Here is an 18,747-nt window from a genome sequence, read left to right as displayed (position 1 = left end):
ACGCAACCAAGCAACACAGTTGGAGCCTCCCTCCTCCCTGGCCGGCAGGGAGGGAGGGAGAGGAGCTGCTTCCTTTGAAACCCAGGAAATTTAAGGGACATCATCAATCCGGGACAGCAGCAGGAAACAGCGCTGGGATAAGGGAGTTTCCCGCCAAATAAGGGACGGTTGACAGCTATGGTAGGATGGAGAAAGATTTATGCCTGAAACCAGGTTTCTGACTGTCAGTCAGTGTAGACAATCTAGCTAGATGGACCAACTTATATCTTATTTTTAAAGAATTGTACAGTTCTCAGGAAACATTAGGCACTTTAGAATAACAATAACAACAACAACAATGCACATGAGATAATTTGTTGATATTGGGTGTGTGAGAATTGTAATGTGTATTTATATGCTATTCCATAGTTTTGTGTAATTAGCTGGAAATTACCGATATAAAATGAAACTTCAGAAATAGAAGATCTCATACCTTTGCTATCTCCAGTAAAGCATCCGCCACCAAAAACTGGGAACCCATTTGATATTTGTTAGAACAGTGGATGACACAGGTGTAGATCTGACACATAATAAACCGTTGTGTGTGTGTTTTTTTAACCAGGACAATGGAAAGTGAAGAAGGGCGAAAAGCCTATATTGTCTTTCCTACCAGCAAGACCCATCCTTCAAGTCAGAAGGGGAGGAAGAGAGCTTTGAAGGGGAACGGGAGGCGAATTGACTACATGCTTTACACTGAGGAAGGACTCTATCTAGAGTGGAAAGTGGTAAGCCCAGTCACATATGAACAAGCATACTGATAACAGTTCTGCATGTCAGAATTTGGGATCAGCTGTGATGGACAATGCTTCTTGATTCAAGCAGCATTCCCCAAGGCTCACTATGAACAGTCACCCTCTGATGGGATCCCATTATGTTAAGATGCCCCTGGGAGGATGCCCAGTTTTGTTTTGTTTTGCTTCAGCCATACTGTAGGCAGGGCATCATCGTTCTAGAACTCAGAATCAGCCAATGAAGCTGAATGTCAGAAGATTCAGGTCAGGCAAAAGACAGGACTTTTTCCACACAGCAAATAGTTAAACTGTGGAATTAGCTCCCACAAGAAGTCACGGTGGTCACCCATATGGATGGCTTTAAAAGAGGATTAGATAAATTCATGGGATACAAGGCTATCAGCAGGTACTTGCCACGATGGCAATGTTCTCATCCCACTGTTAGAGGCAGGATTCCTCTGAAGAGCAGTTCCTGGGACCCACAGGTGGGCAGAGTTCTGTAGGTCACTATGAGAACAGAGCACTGGACTATTTGGGTCTTTGGCCTGATCCAGGCTCTTCTGATATGTTTATTTTCATCTGAAACCTTAAAAGTGGTGGGGACACACACACACACACACACACACACACACCATAGAGCTCTTTTTAAAAGTCATTTCTTTTGCTGTTCCTCCACAGGAAGTGGAAGAGTTCAGTTTCATTACTCAGCTGGCAGGCTTAACTGATCACCTGCCTGTTGCCATGCGCCTGATGGTTTCAACGGGAGAAGAGGATCCTTAAAAAAGGACCGGTTTTTTGTCCCCCAAGTGTGTAGAGGAGGGAACTTCCAAACTTGTGACCAAGATGCAAGACAGAGTGTGGGATTTTTCGGATGCCCCCACCCCCTCCAGACCAGGCTTGACTCAGACTATCCTCTGGCTGCGATTCTACCTGCTTTTCAGATTCCTCTCCATTTGCATCCTGTTAGGAAGATGTTAAAAAGGGAAGCAGAGAACGTATGTGAATGTGTGCATGGGGAGATGGGGAAGGGAGGGGGGTGTCAGCCCACCCACAAGCGTCACGAGTTGCCAGGCAACCGGGCAAGCCTGTATTTCTATACTTTCACTGTGGACTTAAAAGGAACAAAGGTAGAAGTCCCAATTCTTTTGAACCAGTGCCATTCTTACAAAACAATGTTTTTTTATATATATACTGATATATAGCACAATTTAGTTTGTAATCAGTCTCTGTGTTAGTGCTGCTCCAAAAGCGAGTTTTCGAATCATTTCTTTATATATCCTTAATGAGCTAATGCTTAATTTCTCTCTTCTTCTTTTTTTAAAAAAAATCCTTTTCTTCCCCACCCCCTTTCCTTTCCTTTTTTCTTTTTAGCCTGTTAATGTTGTAGTAGCATGCCTGCGTCAGAAGCATGCCTCCACATTGCATGCCACTCACTTAGGAATGGAATGGTCAGTGAGGTACCATTGGGGTGGAGGTGGGTGGGCAGGTAGGGGAAACGAGAAGGATGGCAATGGTAATTCAGAACCCAAAGCATCCTGGCGACAGCATTCTTAGGACCTTCAAAACCCAGGTTTGGAAAACAGTGTCATATTGCCTATAAGCAGGCAACTGTCAAAACAGTAGGGCCAAATCCTAAAGTATTCTCTACCAATGCAATCCTGGAGATAAGATTTCAGAAGATACTATGGCAGATGTGGCAGATACAAGTGGCGGCATCTTTCCTGGACTGGTCCATTGCAGCTTGCAGTATGAGAGGTTTGGCACACAAACTTTCAAAGCTGTCTTATGTCACCACCAGACAATAAGTTGTATCTAACAAAGTGGAATGGAGTTGCCCCTCGTTCTCCTTCCCTTCCCCAAAACCTGTTTGGGGTTCCTCCCCAACCCTCCAGAGCAGATTTTGGGATGCCCAGGAAGGAAGGAAGGGAAGGAGGTTCTGCTGTGCTTCTGTGCTTTCTTGGATACAACCCCATCAGTCTAATAATCTATCTCAACATTGTCTGCTCTGACTCTCTGGTGGCTCTGACCTGATCTGCAGCAACTTCTGTGTGGATGGGGCCATAATTACCCTTCAGGTTCTGAACTTTTGTGATACCAAAATGCATTTAATAATGCATATTTTAGAATAAAATGCATACATTGAGACAAAATACATACTTAAATATTTTGTGATGAAATGCATATTGAAATCCATATCAAAATACTGAAATACAAATTCTTGTGCAGTTTTTTTTAAAAAAAAACAACAGATTAATATGGAACAGGAACAGATTGGATTTATGAATAAACACATGTAACGTTGGCGTAGACTATGGAACCCACCTCAGTTATGTGAATATTGGAACATTCCTCCACCAAAAGATGGTTCTCAGCACATGGAAAGGTAGTATGTCAGGGGAAAGGCTAGCCTAAACCTTCTCTCTAGTGTGTTAGTTTTCTATAGGTGGTGAGCAGGAGAATTGAACTATGTAAACCCAGCCATCACAACCACAAGGGAAACATGACCAATGGAGTCTGCTGAATGCCTGAATTGGCCCATAGACCTACTGAATATGTCAACAAAGTGGCACGGCTGAATCCAACGCAGTTCCAGTGCTGTCTGGATGAAGGAATCGCATGGAACAGATGGGTCATGTGCAATGCAACCACACCAGTGCTATCAACCCTCAAGGAGGTATAGCACCAATGCAGTTGCTTCCTGTTCTGCCTGCCCATCCCAGTGGGATTTCTTCATTTGAGCACGATCAGAGCAACATGGGAACCAGTCACAGGGAAACAGTGGCTACTCTAGTGATGTGTATATTAGTCCTCATTCATTGTGAGAACAGAGAGAGCAATGCAAGGAAATAGGTGGTGGAGGGCCTTAGCTAAAACACAAGCAACTTCACCAGAAGCGCATAGCAAGACACAGTAGGAAAGTTCTGTAAATTCTGAATCAGACAGATTAAAAGTGCCACATGTGGAAGATGTGCCTGTCACTTCAAGGAGAGGAAGATCTCACACATTACCATTTGTACCTCTTAACTTTTGTTGCAGAAGATTTGTTTGCTCGCTCTTCTCTTGTGCCATTCCTGCCCCGCTCCCCCAGCTTGGTGGTTCAGCTTGATTTGAGGTGGTGGACTGAAATTTCTGAACCCCACCCCTCTTCCCACAGCAGGGTTTGTACAGCATGTATGAAGGAAAGAGTGTCTTTAAACACATGCAGAGTGCCCGAGTTTCCCCCACTAAGAACCATCAAGTGTTCCCTGCCCACCCATTGATAGAGGGAGTGGCTTCTGGGGCAGCGTGGCCTAAACATGACTTCCACTGTCCAGTCACAGCACCTCATTCGTTTATAAGCTCATTCACTTGCAACACTCACAGGAGGCAGAGACGACCACCAATTTAGATGGCTTTAAAAGAGAATTAGACTGGAGAGTTAGAATGAAGGAGAAGTCTATTGATGGCTACTAGCCATGATCTTGTGTTTGAATCCTGCTTGCTGGTTTCCCACAGGCATCTATAAAGTTCATGAATAAGTACCCAGACACTATTATCTATTTCCTACCTGAACACAAATTTATTTTATGAACTCTGAATAGACCCTCACCTGCAACAATCTGTTTCTCTCCTAGTCTGCACTTCTGATGTGACACTTTCCTTTTTTAGAAGTGACAAGCACACCTTCCAGAGCAGGAAGAATCTGTACCTCTCCAAAATAGTATTGCCACTTATAAATGGTGGAAGATCAAATGTTATAGATCAACCCAATCTGCTTTTCATATCCCTCTTGAACTCGGAGGCAGAATTTTCAAATATGCTTAAGCAGTTGTGGGCTTGTCATTCAGCATTATGCACACTGAGACATGTTCCTGTCATGTATTAGGTACACTGGGAGGCACTATTGTTGCCTGTTCAGCTCCACGGTTGCCAAAATACATTAGGGTGTAGCATAGATTGAGCCAAGCCTCCCCACCAGTCTTTAGCGAAATCTCTGATTTCGTAATGCTTCATAATTCTGCGGTTCTGCAGCTAAGGGCGACAGAGGTTGTTGCCAGTGCAACCAGTGCAACATTTTGGATCATCTCGGGAGGGAAGGGTAAGCCCCCAGTTAGTGTATCTTTGTACAGATGCACTAATTGGGGGCCATCCTCGGTGGAGAGCATGTCTCAGAATCTGGCAACAGATCTCAGTGCTATGGCTGTGAGATTGAACAAGATGTACCATAGAACCAGATGGCTCCAGAAGCAGGGTTTTTCTTTGCCTCTCCTGAAAAACAAAGAACAAGAAATCAAGGAAGATGAAATAAAAGACTGGTGGATCAGAGAGAACTGATTGGAAATGATGCAAGCATTTCTGGAGAAATGGAATACAGTGCAAACATAATAAAAAAAAATCAGTCATGGGGTTTTCTCTGTAAAAGTCAGGGTAGGTGCACTTGAAATGGCTCTAAAAGGGATTTGAAAACTGACTTGGACAATGGGATCTGTACCAGGTTCCGAAATGAAGTCCATAATGACTGCAAAGGCTTGCTACAGGTGGGCCATAGCCTGTAGCACATCATTGCACCTGCAAAATTCTGGAGATATCAGAGTGGGAAGAAATTTGCCTTTCCACAACCCTCGTAGAGAAGGAGACTTGACTGCCTCAGCTTTAAGGGGAATCACCTTTCTCCTCCCATGCTTTGAAAGCCTAAGCAATAGTAAAACTTCCACAGATGCCTGATCAGGCCATTCAAAAGCAGGGAACTCCAGAAAGCAAATAGCTGTGAGCAGAGATTGCAGCAGACCTGCTAAGGCACCACCAATGGTGCAAACTGAGACAGGGTGGAAGGCAGGGAGGCCAACTGTAGGCAGAGCCCGAGACAATGACAGGCGGTGCCAACTGGCTCTACATTTGTTCCCATCCTCCTCCCTGCTGTGTTCTACAAAGGCGGAAGCTGACGGTCAGTGCCACAAGCCATTGTAAGAAAAAAGGCAGGCAGGCTGTGAGGTTGGTGGGGCAGAGCCCATTTGCCCTAGATGACTAGCACCCACAGGGCTGCTTTGCATGTTCCAAGGAAACAGAGACAGAAAGTGTATTAATCAGGGCTAGTTTGGATCATGTCCAAATCAAAGCACCTTTATGGACTGTACCAACCCCTGTGGTGGTGATGACCAGGAGCAAATAGGATTTCATCGCCCAGAACAGAAATCAATCTGCAATAAAAACTGCTAGCACATTTGTAAAGCTAAGCAGGGTCCAGTATGGTTTCAAATTGGATGAGGGACTGCATGTTGAGATTCCTGCATTACAGGGGGCTGGACTAGATGACCCATGGGGTCCCTTCCGACTTTCTGATTCTATGAGAGAGAAAAGAAAAATGCTCCCTCCCCACATATTCATCTGTCTTCATTGCATCAAACTTTCTCTACAGGGGCATGAACCAATGGATTTTCTAGTTCATGGCCCAAGCTAAACCTGACTGATGGTTTTATCTGCCACATTGCTTCTCATTCTACTTTTCTGTTTTGCTTGTATTTTATTAACTTTTTTCTGTCCAAAGCACTATGAATTACAGCTCATATGCTGCCCACCATCTCTGTCTAGAATGTTTACCACTAGCAGTAAAACTAAGCCAAGGCGCAGTATTTAAATAGCTCCCTTTAAGCTGTGTAAATTACCACCAGATATCCACATTCTGTGAGTAGCTGAAGTAGACATGCTGTGTGGTCTATAAGCAATTGTACCAATTACTGCCAAACTGTGCTACACTATTTACAGTTTTAAAAACCCACAAAAGCTAACTGTCTAAATTACAGGTTACTTTCTGGGAATTCTTGCTTTTCTATAAAAAAAGAAAGAAAGAAAGAAAGAAAGAAAGAAAGAAAGAAAGAAAGAAAGAAAACGAAACCAGGTTTTTCCTTCTTCCCCTTTCAAATTTAGATGCATTGAGATTTCTTTTTTGTGTGAGTTGTGGGGTTTCTTTTCGGGGGGGGGTCAGGGTCAGTTTTGAAGTAAACTTTCTCAGAGTTTATCATTCTTGGATATTCTCCATTTTTAAAACTGTAGAAAATTTGATAGTTGTAAAAAGAGGTAGATACTTTTGGATTAATCAACAACAATGTCATTCGTAACCATTGAATAGTATTGTGGGTCAAACTTTGGGGAAACTTTTAGGCTGGGAATCGTATTCCTTTGCCTTATTAGTGCATTGACCTTGTGCCTTCTGCTGCCTTGATATGCTATGGAAGAGCTGGAATCCTATTTGAGGGCAAATGGAAGAAATATACTTCTCATTCCAGAGATCAGTGTTTTGAAAAAGAAAAGTAAATTCTGTACATCTGTGATCACATTCTTTCCTGTTATTGCAAATTTACATTTTGTCCAGACAACAGCTGTATTATGTACATGGCCTAAAGTCCCTTAGGATCCATTTTTATTTTCAGTGATGTGGACACCAGATGGAAGGATAAAACACCCATATCTTAGAGCATATTCCAGTATTCCACATAACCCATTGGTGGGAGGAAGTCACAGGAGCTGTTTCAGTTGTCACTGAATACCACCTTCTCCTCCCTATTTGTTGGGGAGGGGAGAAATCTTGAACTTATGCGAAGGTGGTGAACATGGTGTGCCCTTTGTCACCTTGTCCTTAATCCCTAGTTGAAATGTGGCTATTGAATCCTGTGCATGCCATCCCAGTCCTGCAGATAAAGGCAGTCCCTGAGCTGCATGACTGATTCTGGTTGCCATGCCTTGCCCCAGACCAGCCTTCCCCAACCTGCTGCCCTCCAGGTGTTTTGAACTACAGCTCCCATCAGCCTCAGCCAGTGGCCACAGGGGTTGTAGCCCGAACATCTGGAAAACACCAGGCTGAGCCAGAGGAAGCTGAGCACAGGCTCTGATGTATGTTGAATTTATAAGTCTCCAGTTCATGCACAGAGTGTCACAAAGGGTTATCACCAACCAAGCTCTAGTCAGAGTAGGCCAACTGAAATTAAAGGACCTAAGTTAGCCATGTCCAGTGGGTTTACTCTGAGTAGAACTAACCATGGATATAACACAGTCCTTTCCCATTGGCTCCCCTGTATGTTGCAAGGGAAAATGCCCTGATTTATTCACATGCACACCAATCATAACTGTGTTAATATGTGTCTGCACTTTGTATTTAGGCATTGGTTCCTAAGAACTTGATTTCCCACACTTCTACAACTAGCCAGTTCCCTACCAAAGGGACTCCCTCAAGTGTTTTTCTAAGACTAGGAAATGTTGACATTTGAACAGGCATCATGTGCACATGCACAACGCCAGCAAAGTGATACTAGAGATAGAGGATTTATTATGAAAGCCACCTCAGGTTTGGCTCATGCCGACCGTTCAAAATGGTTAACTGGTCGACTCAACGAGCTCCCCAAAGGCCTGTTTAAATGGGAGAATCAAATTCAAAGGAGCAGAAACCATCTGCATCTCCTCAAAGCCACTCATGACTCAATGAGATACTTGCTCCCTAAGGGAGGATGAGACCAAGGTTAGTGCTGCCTGCATAATTTATAGAACTCTACAAGTATCCTGCGAACCATAAAGCTTTGAAAATGGGTGGAATTTTTGAACTCCAGGAAAATGGGAACATATGGTTCTGGGCAGGGTCAAGTATAGTTAAATCCAGACAGGTGGTAATGGCAGGTCTCTCTATCCAGGAATAAGAACCCTGGACAGTTCTCAGTAGGTCTTGCTGGCTGAGTTGTGAAAGATGTTGCCACAATAGGGAGCTGAAGCCATCTGAGGCCTTCTAAAGCAGGCAAGACCTATTCTGCATTGAGCCCCACCTCCTTGAAGGAGACACCTACATTCCTTAAGAGGCCCTCACCCAATTCTATGTCCTTTGGCTTCTGTGAGGTCTAGAACATTTCTCTTCAACCTTGAGTACCCAGGTGCTGTTGGATATGCTGGTTGGGAATGATGGGAGTTGGAGTCCAACACCATCTGGGGACTTAAGGTTGAAGAACAGTAGTCTCATCCTCTAAGTCCAAGGTTGGCTGTAGGTCAACATCCTCTAGGCAGGAGATCACAGGACCAGCTACTGAATATTCTCTCCTGAGGAAAGTGTCCTGAATCTTGCTCCTCTTCAGAGTCCTGTGGGATCTAGCATCATGGTACATGATATGTATCTAGGAAGTATAGCCTGAGACAGCACTATGCTATTCTTAAAGTATTATATAACACTACCACGAATCCCCTTAGATACAGGATACTTCATTGTCCTTTTTAGAGTTGCCATGGAATTTCACCAAGGACATTTTGAAAGTGAATTTGTTGGTCCCTTGTTAGGAGAAACATTTAGGGGATTTTAAGGGAAGAAAAAAAGTTTTGAAAAACATTGAGCAAAGAGTTTTACAAACATGCTTGTTTGGACTCACAATAAACAGGTTGCTAGGCCATGGTGTGCTGTGACCTGCCATTCACCAGTCAGCATTAGGAATCCAAGTACAGGGGGTATAGGACTGGTGAGAAAACTCCCTGCAGTGAGAAAAATCCAGGTGTCAGAGGGATCAACAGATTTCATTTAAAGTGATCCTTCAAGGTCATTTTTGGTTGATTCCTGCTCCAGAGAAAAGTATTAGGAATGTCAAGGAAGGAAGGAAGGAAGGAAGGAAGGAAGGAAGGAAGGAAGGAAGGAAGGGGTTTTTAATGAGAGAAATTAAACAAGACCAACTATGTTTCCAAGAGAGCCTCTCCACATCCCTAGTTCTTCTTAGGCAATTACAGGGCATCAGCCCCCCTGGCTACTTAAGGGAAAACTCCTGCTCAAGCTGAATTACATTCAAGAATATGCTCAGGGCCCCTCAGTCTATAAATTCACAGCCCTCTTACCTAGGAGTCAGTCCTATTTAACTCAGTGGGACTTGTGTTTGAGCAAACAGGAATAGGACTGCACTATCAGTTACTGAGTGACTGTGATTAATCATATAATATGGTTTCCAACTGGATATACTCGTTGTTAAGGGTCACCAATGTGATGTGCTTCCACTGCTTTAGACTTCAAATTCCATCTGCCCAAGCCAGCATGCCCAGGGATTGTGGGAATTGTGGTCCTCAACATCTTGAGGGCATTGTGCTGGCTATCCGTGCTCTTTACATACAGTCCATAAGAACACTCCCACCTTCACAACTTCCTCTCTTGAGAAATATTGGACTCAACTTCCTGTCTGCAGCTACTGCTGTCTGATATTCTGTAAGTGCTCTCCTTCCTTCCCTATTAATACTGTGCTTATTAGTGCAAAGTACATAACCTAATGACTCCCCCTTGCCATGCCTGCTGTCGCTAGATGGAATTTTAAAAATTTGTTGGGTCTGATAGCTTTGTTAAATAATATTTAGCAACTGATGCTGCGTGTTAGCTACAACCTAGTCCTCACCAGAGGTTATGTGCAAAAGGTGCTCCCTTATATAGAGTCTGTCCATCTGGTGCTTCTAGCAGGGGTCCCCTGTAGCCCTACCTAAAGATGCCAAGGATTAAACCTGGGACCTTCTGCATGCAAGCAGTTCTTCTCCAACTCCTGTCAGTCCCAACCAGCATGGCCAATGGTCAGGGATGATGGGAGTTGTAGTTCAGCAGCATCTGGAGGGCACCAGGATGGAGACAGGCGCTACTATGTTGATCAAGTGTAATGAAATAGGGAGGGAAGGACGTGTATACTTAGTATCAGCTTGTTCTTTCATGGCAGAAGTAGACTTTATGAGAGACACAGAGTTGGGTTTATTGCATATCTGTTTCCTGCTTCTTCATATAACACAACATGTAGCATGACAACACCACACTGCACATTCCTTGGCACACAATAGTTGATTGTGCGGCATGGGGGCGGGGAAACATACAGCATAATGAACCACATTAATGGTTGTGTCATAGGATACACGTCACCAAGAATCACTGAGAGACAATAAGCAGCAGGGGCTCTGTGCTTCTTGAAAAATTGAGGTCTGCCCAAGTTACAGGATTCACAGAGTGTCCAGCCTTATTCAGCTGTAGTGATCTTAGTCTGAAAAACCAGACAGAGAATCAGCAGCATTTCCTGAAAGCGCCCTCCTTTCTCTTGCCTTGTTTCAATACTGCTGGGGTTTGTTAAACCACAGTAGTGGGAAACTGTGGTTTCACTTCCAACTACATTCACACTGTGTTTCACAATCCTGGCTTCTAATTAGATCTTAAACCGCAGTTTCCCAGATCAGATATAAAATAGTGAAACAAGCCTGAGAAGCACTGTATAAAGTTGTAAGAGACAAAGGAGGGAACAAAGCAGGTAATGCATGCCCAAACCTCTTCTTCTGGTAAGCTATGGTTTGTCAGACTGAGATCGTTCTGTATCTGAACTAGGCCACTATCTCAGACATCACCTAGTATACGTAACAGCAAGCAGCCACAGTAGCTCGATAGACCCTCCGTGTTCAGATGCAGTTTGAGTACTGGGCACTGTGGACAAACAGCAGGAGAGAAGTCGTCATGTCTCGCTCTTAAGTTTCCCAGAGGTAGCTGGTTGACCACCTTTGGTGAGAAAATGCCAGACTAGATGGACCTTTGATCTGATCAGACAGGCAGTTCTCATAATGTTCTAGATTGCCATGATTCCAGAAACGTGAGCCCTAAAATATGCTCTCCTCCTCTTCCAATGTCTCCTCAGTCTCATTCATCTTCTCTTTCTGTTTCTCCTGCTCCAATTTTTTATTGTTCTTCTCCTTCTCATCTTCCTTCTGCCCCTCCTCCTCCTTTTTCTTTTTCTCTTTCTCCCCCTCCTTCTCTTTCTTCTCTTCCATTGCCACATCTTTTCCAGACAAAAAGTCCTCTCTTCTTACCATTATGGAATACTCAATCGATGACCATGCTACTGCAGCTGGAAGCAACTTCCCTGAGTCCCTTATGAGTGGCTGCAGTCTCATAGAATCAGCCCAGTCCATTTTAACATATGCTTAGCCTGGAATGCAAATCTGCTAGTCAACACATATCGGCCCAGCTCACAGAGTGAAATGTTGCCTGTCTCTGTCCAGCTGGGGAAAGGGAGTTTGTGTAGACTTCAAACTGTGTAATAGAAAAATTCCCAATTTAACTGTTTTCAGAGACAAGACAGATTAATCTTTTTTAAAAAAATAAATAAATCTGGTATTACTAAAGCGGTCATTCTCCTTTGTCCATAACCTGCACACAGTTTAACTATGAATCTTTGTCTTTTTAAATATTGTATTAATAGATTTAGAAAGCCTAAAAAAAAACTTTTTTAATTTCAATGATTTTTTCTGTATTGTATCCTTCTAAAAACTAATGTTTTTATATGGTAAGCACATACAAACCTTCTGGCATTTTTGTTATGATTATATATAATATATAAATATATATTAAAGAAAGCCAAATTAAAATGTTCCATCCATTTCTTTGTGTGTAATGAAATGAAATCAGCTTACACCTCTCTCTCTTTTTTAAAAGATATTTTGGCAAATGAAGAGAAGTCTTTCTTCTTCACTTCTATGGTGCTGAAAGGAATATGGTTGATGCAAATGATATAATAAAATTTTAAGGCTAAAAAATACACCTTCTGTCTATTCTGGATTCTATGGGCAAGATATTAGTGTGAAAGAAGGGGCAGAACATCTGATGTAAAACACATATCTCACCCTCATATTTCTAAACAGAAGTGAACCTCCAAAGGCATCAAGGACATGGTTGTGGCACCATATATGCACTACATATATGGTGTATGTGGTTTGCCACATTTGGTGCAATCTGGCCACATCAGTGTAAGAAAAATCTACAATATGTTTACTTCAATTTACTTGGTCTACAGACCATAAACATCAGACACAGTGCGGGGTTATCAGTACAGCCACAGCAAAAGAAAAAGAAAAAAAGAGGGGGAGACAATAGACATTTCCACGAGAAATAGATAGAAATATCAACCATTTTGACTTAGAACTCTTTCCTTTAAAAGTTGTCACCTGGCTCTGATGATGACAGCAAGGAACGTGGCTATACATTTCCATGATTGCAGGGCTGGAATCCACCATTAAAGCCCGGGACACAGAATTCCCCAAGGATAGGGAAAGTACTCAGCAAATAAAAAGGGATTTAATAATTCTATAAAAATTGCAATATAGGAGAACAAACACAACCCAATTGCCAGAATCCAACAGGTTTGGGGGGATTCTGAGCTAGAATCAGGGTTTCCCATGTTTGAAACAGATTCTAAAATGACAGGCATTCAAGTGGGAAATGCAGGCCTGCCAGACTCAGGGATTTTGTGGCTTGAACCATTAGCCTCTGAGGCTTGGGGCCGGCTTAGTGTGCACTGGGCTTGTTTGCAGTCAGGGCTCTTTCCAGGTGCGGAAGGGACCATTGGGGCTGTATGTACAGAAGCAACACCCATGATTGTTAGGCGGCATGTACTTAAAATATTAAAATCCAACCTTTAAATGAAATTAACTATATTAAAACCAGGAAACAGCACAATGGCAACATAGCCGTCAAAACATTACAATTTGTAAGAGAAAGGAAGAACCATTTTCTGCCCCCTCCCAAGCCCTGCAAATACAGTGGTACCTCGGGTTACAGAAGCTTCAGGTTACAGACTCCGCCAACCCAGAAATACCTGTAGTACCTCAGGTTAAGAACTTTGCTTCAGGATGAGAACAGAAATTGCGTGCTGGCAGCGCAGCAGCAGCGAGAGGCCCCATTAGCTATAAAGTGGTACCTCAGTTTAAGAACAGTTTCAGGTTAAGAACGGACCTCCAGAACGAATTAAGTTCTTAACCTGAGGTACCACTGTAAAGATTAAGGTTTTATGTTCTGCTGTAGTAATTAAAAAAAAGTCCACTAAATGTTTCCAGAATGGAACCACCTGGTTCTATGCATCTGCAATAACTGTCGGAGGCAATCTGCCTCTAAATACCAGTTGCTGGGAACCACAGAATGGCGGTTTCAGGCCTTGGGCAGAATCCTTTATCTTCTTAAATGGGGGGGGGCCTGTGAAGTGGTGACCCACGCCCCCCTGGCGGTGGTGATCCCAGGGTTCCCCTTTAAAGGGGTCTTGAGGGGAGGCACTGGCCATACGCCGAGAGGTTGTCATTGCTCTCCCCTCCAACGGCGGTGAAACGGGGGGGCGGGCTCTCTGCTTGAACATATGTTCTCCAGAGCCAGCCCAATCCCCACACATTCTGGATAACCCTGATGTCTCCCAGATCCCCAGCTGGGGACTGTGAAAGATAAACGCCCAATGCCTGAGACAAGGTCTCCCTACATCTGAAATTTAATAAAGTTGTGGCCAATTTTAATCCCCTAGCACGTTGTCTTGAGTCATTATTCCGCTCGGGGGTCGCCTGAGAGTTGGGGGGACTCCGCCTGTCCACGCAATGGGCCTTCTCTGCAGTGGCTCCCCGTCTGCAGAATGCTCTCCCCAGGGAAGTTTGCCTGGCGCCTTCATTATACACCTTTAGGGGCCAGGCAAAAACGTTCCTTTTGAACCAGGCCTTTGGTTGATCTGATTGACATCCTATACCCTTTTAAAATGTGGCTCTTTGGGGGGGGGGGGTTATTGGGTTGTTGTTTTTATTTTGATTATATATACTGTGGTTTTTATGTTGATCTTTTCTGTGAACCGCCCTCAGACCTCCGGGTATAGGGCAGTGTATAAATTCAATTAATAATAATACAGGTGGCATTTATACAATACTGTTTATACAAGGTGGTCTTGAAAATAGGAATGGGAGGTATCGGATAGGGATGTAATTTTTGTCTCAGTCTTTTGAGTCCCAGTCACGGGGATCTGACTCTCCCAGTGTCCTATCAATAGGAATCAATAGCAGAAACACCAATTTGAGCCTCGTCTGAATCTGCCAGACCCGAATTTCACCCCTAACTTCAAAGCTAATTGCACTCACAAAACTTCATTAAGCTGACACGTCCTTCTGTGTGGATCAAAACTCTGCTGCCTTTGTTATTTAGAGGCCGGCCCTTGAGCAAGTTAGTATTGATCCGAGGTCGGTCCAGGCTCCCAAATCAGCTGAAATTCATCAAATGCACACAAGCTCGAAGGAGTTTGACTTCTATTGATTGCAACACAAGCACCAAAGCCAAAGCATCCGGCTTGCTTTTCTGCCCCCTTTCCCCTGAATTTTTCTCAGAAGCCATACGGGCAAGCTGAGCTGAAATCTGTGTTTCTTCTCTCGTCAGAGAAAAAGGAAATCAATAGAACTCAGGCTAATAAGACCATGCACAGGACGTTGTTGTTTTTAATGAGCTCTCTCTTACACACACAAACACACACATCTTGTGAGACAAGACAACATCTCCCTAGCTGCTGCTTTCAGTATTGCTAGTATCCCATTTACAGTCAAAATGCCTGACTTGAGCACTTCAGCTTTCAATAAAGGAGGCCCCCCAAGACCACAAATGTTCATTCTTGGGAATTAAACCAGCCTCCTAAGTGGTCTTATATGGGGGTGTTCAAAGAACAGTGCTAGCTTTATATACTGGGCAGTGGTAGGATACCTCTGGTCCAGGGTCCTAATTTGGTCCGTGAGGCAATTTCCCTTAACACCAAACCCACCTGACTCACAAATGATGTTATATGTGATGTCAGGCATCCTGCAAAAGAAGAATCAGGAGCTTCAAGTGCACTCATGAATGTTTATTTGCAAGTAATTATTGCTAACAGCACCGATCAAGCATGCCCCCTCCTTTTTTGTGTTCTACTGACCTAAGGCAGCTGCCTCACTTTGTTTAATGGTAGGACTGGCCCTAAAATGCAGATCTTTCAGAGGATTTTGATGAATGTGAAAGTTGGGGGCATTGCAATTATTATTGCTTTTGAACCATTCATGTTGAAACAAATGATTCATATTTTTTAGGATGTACTGCTAATCTGTCATGGCTCAGCAAGGCTCTGTCCCAGGTGGTTGAATTTGGGGGACAGAAGGGGTAGGTAGCTTGCTGTTGATCCAAATCAGGTAGAGCCAGGTTTGTGCTTCAAGGGTCAAGTTCAAAGGCAGTAAAAGAGGGTCAAAAGGGACAGAGGTGTACAATCCAAACCAATCGGGGACAAGATCTCAGGTTGCAACTGAGGAGAGGGAGCCGGGCCTTGAGATAAGTTGCTCAGTTTTTGTGTTTCTGAGTGTCTTGGTAAGACAGAACACCAATTAATCAAAAAGAGGCATTCGCCTATCCTTAATTAACACATACATCTAAGATGATGTGCCTCATTTACAGGCAAAGGTCTTCTAAGCCCTAAACTCATAGATGTTGAGAAAGCATATAGCTTCCCCCAAAGCACTTACACAGCTCAGGATGAAGAACCAGAATCCAGATGAGCTCAGGCACTAATGGTTGGGGTCATTAGCATAGCCAGTATTGATGTCCGAGCACCCTTATTCACTGAACTAAAATGGAATTTGCCTTACAGATATACACGTTGAACATTAACCAGCACTTGTTCTGCAGCATCAGAACAAAACCTTGTACATATCACCGAGAAAGGGACCGGCTCATACATTCACTGCTGCATTGTGACAAACACACTGCTGTTCAGTGGTAATAGTGAAAGAGGGGAGCACAACTGTAAAAAGTCCTATTTCTTTCTGCTTTGTGTTTATGACTCAACAGAATATGAACTGGAAGCTGCTTTGCGGGGCACCACAAAGGATTCTCCCAAGCTTTTAAGAGGATGGGTCACCCATGCTGCAATCACAGGCACCAATATGCCTGCTAGTAGTACCTCTTATGGTGCCAGGAAATGTCTCAGTAAATATCCCCTCAAAAATCCACAATGCAAGGACTGCCTACATGGAATATGCCCCCTGAAGCATGCCCACATTTCACTGGATGCCAGTTCTGAACAGAGGAAGGGTGCAAACAGCTTCCTTCTGTGTGTGAGCATAGCAGTGGGTGATGTAGGTGCGTTTCCCCATTCATGGGGGGGGGAGTAGCTGGGGGGCATTTTATAATCCTATATCTTTCTGCTCCTTTAAATGTATCCTTACAAAAAATCCTGTGAGGCAGGTTAGAGTGAGATGGTGACTGGGCCCAGGGTCACCCAGTGAGCTTCATCGGAAGTGGCACTTTAGGCATGCCTATAGGTTCATAGGCAGGACGCGGGTGGCGCTGTGGGTAAAACCTCTGCGCCTAGGGCTTGCCGATCGCATGGTCAGCGGTTCGAATCCCCGTGGCGGGGTGAGCTCCCGTTGTTCGGTCCCAGCTCCTGCCCACCTAGCAGTTCGAAAGCACTCTTAAGTGCAAGTAGATAAATAGGGACCGCTTTCTAGCGGGAAGGTAAACGGCATTTCCGTGTGCTGCGCTGGTGCCGGCTCGCCAGAGCAGCTTCGTCACGCTGGCCACGTGACCCGGAAGTGTCTCCGGACAGCCCTGGCCCCCGGCCTCTTAAGTGAGATTGGTGCATAACCCTAGAGTCGGACACGACTGGCCCGTACGGGCAGGGGTACCTTTACCTTTATAGGTTCATAGTAGTTTAATTATTTAAAAACAAGTGGGACTTGCAACAAAATGTTGCCATGCAGAGTATTCCTGTTCAGGGTTCCAGTAAGCCAGTAACCCTTTTCTAGGATACTCCATTCCCACACACCACAACAGTCAATGAGCCCAGCCCTAACCCTTTGGGCTTCCCCCAAATAATTTTTGTATTTCTGCAAACTATGCTGCATTCCCATTCCTCCTTGTGTGGATGGCTTATGCTACAAAAAGGATTCACTCAGAGAATGAGTTCACCATTAGTTGTTGTTTAGTCGTTTAGTCGTGTCTGACTCTTTGTGACCCCATGGACCAGAGCACGCCAGGCACCCCTGTCCTCCACTGTCTCCCGCAGTTTGGTCAAACTCATGCTGGTAGCTTCAAGAACACTGTCCAACCATCTCGTCCTCTGTCGTGCCCTTCTCCTTGTGCCCTCCATCTTTCCCAACATCAGGGTCTTTTCCAGGGAGTCTTCTCTTCTCATGAGGTGGCCAAAGTATTGGAGCCTCAGCTTCAGGATCTGTCCTTCCAGTGAGCACTCAGGGCTGATTTCCTTAAGAATGGAGAGGTTTGATCTTCTTGCAGTCCATGGGACTCTCAAGAGCCTCCTCCAGCACCATAATTCAAAAGCATCAATTCTTCAGCGATAAAATAAAGACACATTTCCTATTTTCTACCGATGGTTCTGGAAAGGAGTTGGTTACCATCTAAATACCTTTTCAATAAAAGTGTGTATCCTTTTGATATCGCACACAAAAACACCTCCCTGATGCTGTTGATTAAGTGGGCAAAGGCTTTAGCGCCCTCTAGTGGCTCACAGAAAGGATAGACACTCAAGGTCTTCAACAATTATCTCAACTGCTGCCTATCATTATAGCAGTAGTTTTCAACTGTGACCCAGCAGACCCATTTCTAAAGAGAAGATCGGTAATTAGGGATGGGCATGGAGGCACATGCTTGTCATCTCTGACTGATCCACCTGTGCAATTTGTGGCCAGTGGGGTGTACTTGGTATGTTCTGGGCCAGCGGCCTAAATGGATTTAGTCTGCACCCTAGGACATGCTATTAGATTTCATACAATGTGCTGAGGTTCCATAGCAAACATGCAGAGATTTTCGGCAAATGAAGGGAAGAGATCCCCAGAAACTGAACCTATTGAATCAGCCTTGCCACAAGTCAGGGCATTGGTATACCGCACCCAGCCAGGGTTTCAGACAATGATCATTCCTACCTTTTACTTCCTATAGTCTTCTCAATTGAAGTTACTGGGGCTTGAAATTGGAAACCTTGTGCATGCAAGTTTGTAAAACTTCATTGTAGTCTTCTTTATATACCAACACTTGAAGGAATTTTTCTTGGCTCATGTAAAGATGATGCCATCACAGTCTGGCTAAAGGAGGAAACTGTGAGGAAACCAGCCAGACCAGCAACAATAGGATGGCAGAACAAGCTTGGTTCCTAGAAAGCAACAAGGGAATCTTCTGAAGCTGCAGCTGTCAATGATTCAGTCC

At 44.1% G+C, this 18,747-nt stretch overlaps 1 protein-coding gene across 1 annotated transcript in view; it reads left to right on the top strand.

Annotated features, from left to right (window-relative positions):
• The window catches only part of SMPD3 (sphingomyelin phosphodiesterase 3), a 137,775-nt gene extending 125,878 nt beyond the window's left edge, over positions 1 to 11,897 (top strand). The window contains exons 8-9 of the mRNA XM_081015848.1: positions 602 to 764; positions 1,449 to 11,897. Of these exons, the coding sequence (XP_080871974.1) occupies positions 602 to 764; positions 1,449 to 1,550 (265 nt within the window). The 3' untranslated portion in view covers positions 1,551 to 11,897. The remainder of the gene's footprint in view (positions 1 to 601; positions 765 to 1,448) is intronic.
• Positions 11,898 to 18,747: the final 6,850 nt, after the last annotated feature.

The sequence above is a fragment of the Podarcis pityusensis genome (genome assembly GCF_964106645.2).
Source record: "Podarcis pityusensis genome assembly, chromosome: 8".
Lineage (NCBI taxonomy): Eukaryota > Metazoa > Chordata > Lepidosauria > Squamata > Lacertidae > Podarcis > Podarcis pityusensis.
The sequence above is the reverse complement of the archived record's forward strand: the minus strand, read 5'-3'. Positions and strand labels throughout refer to the sequence as shown.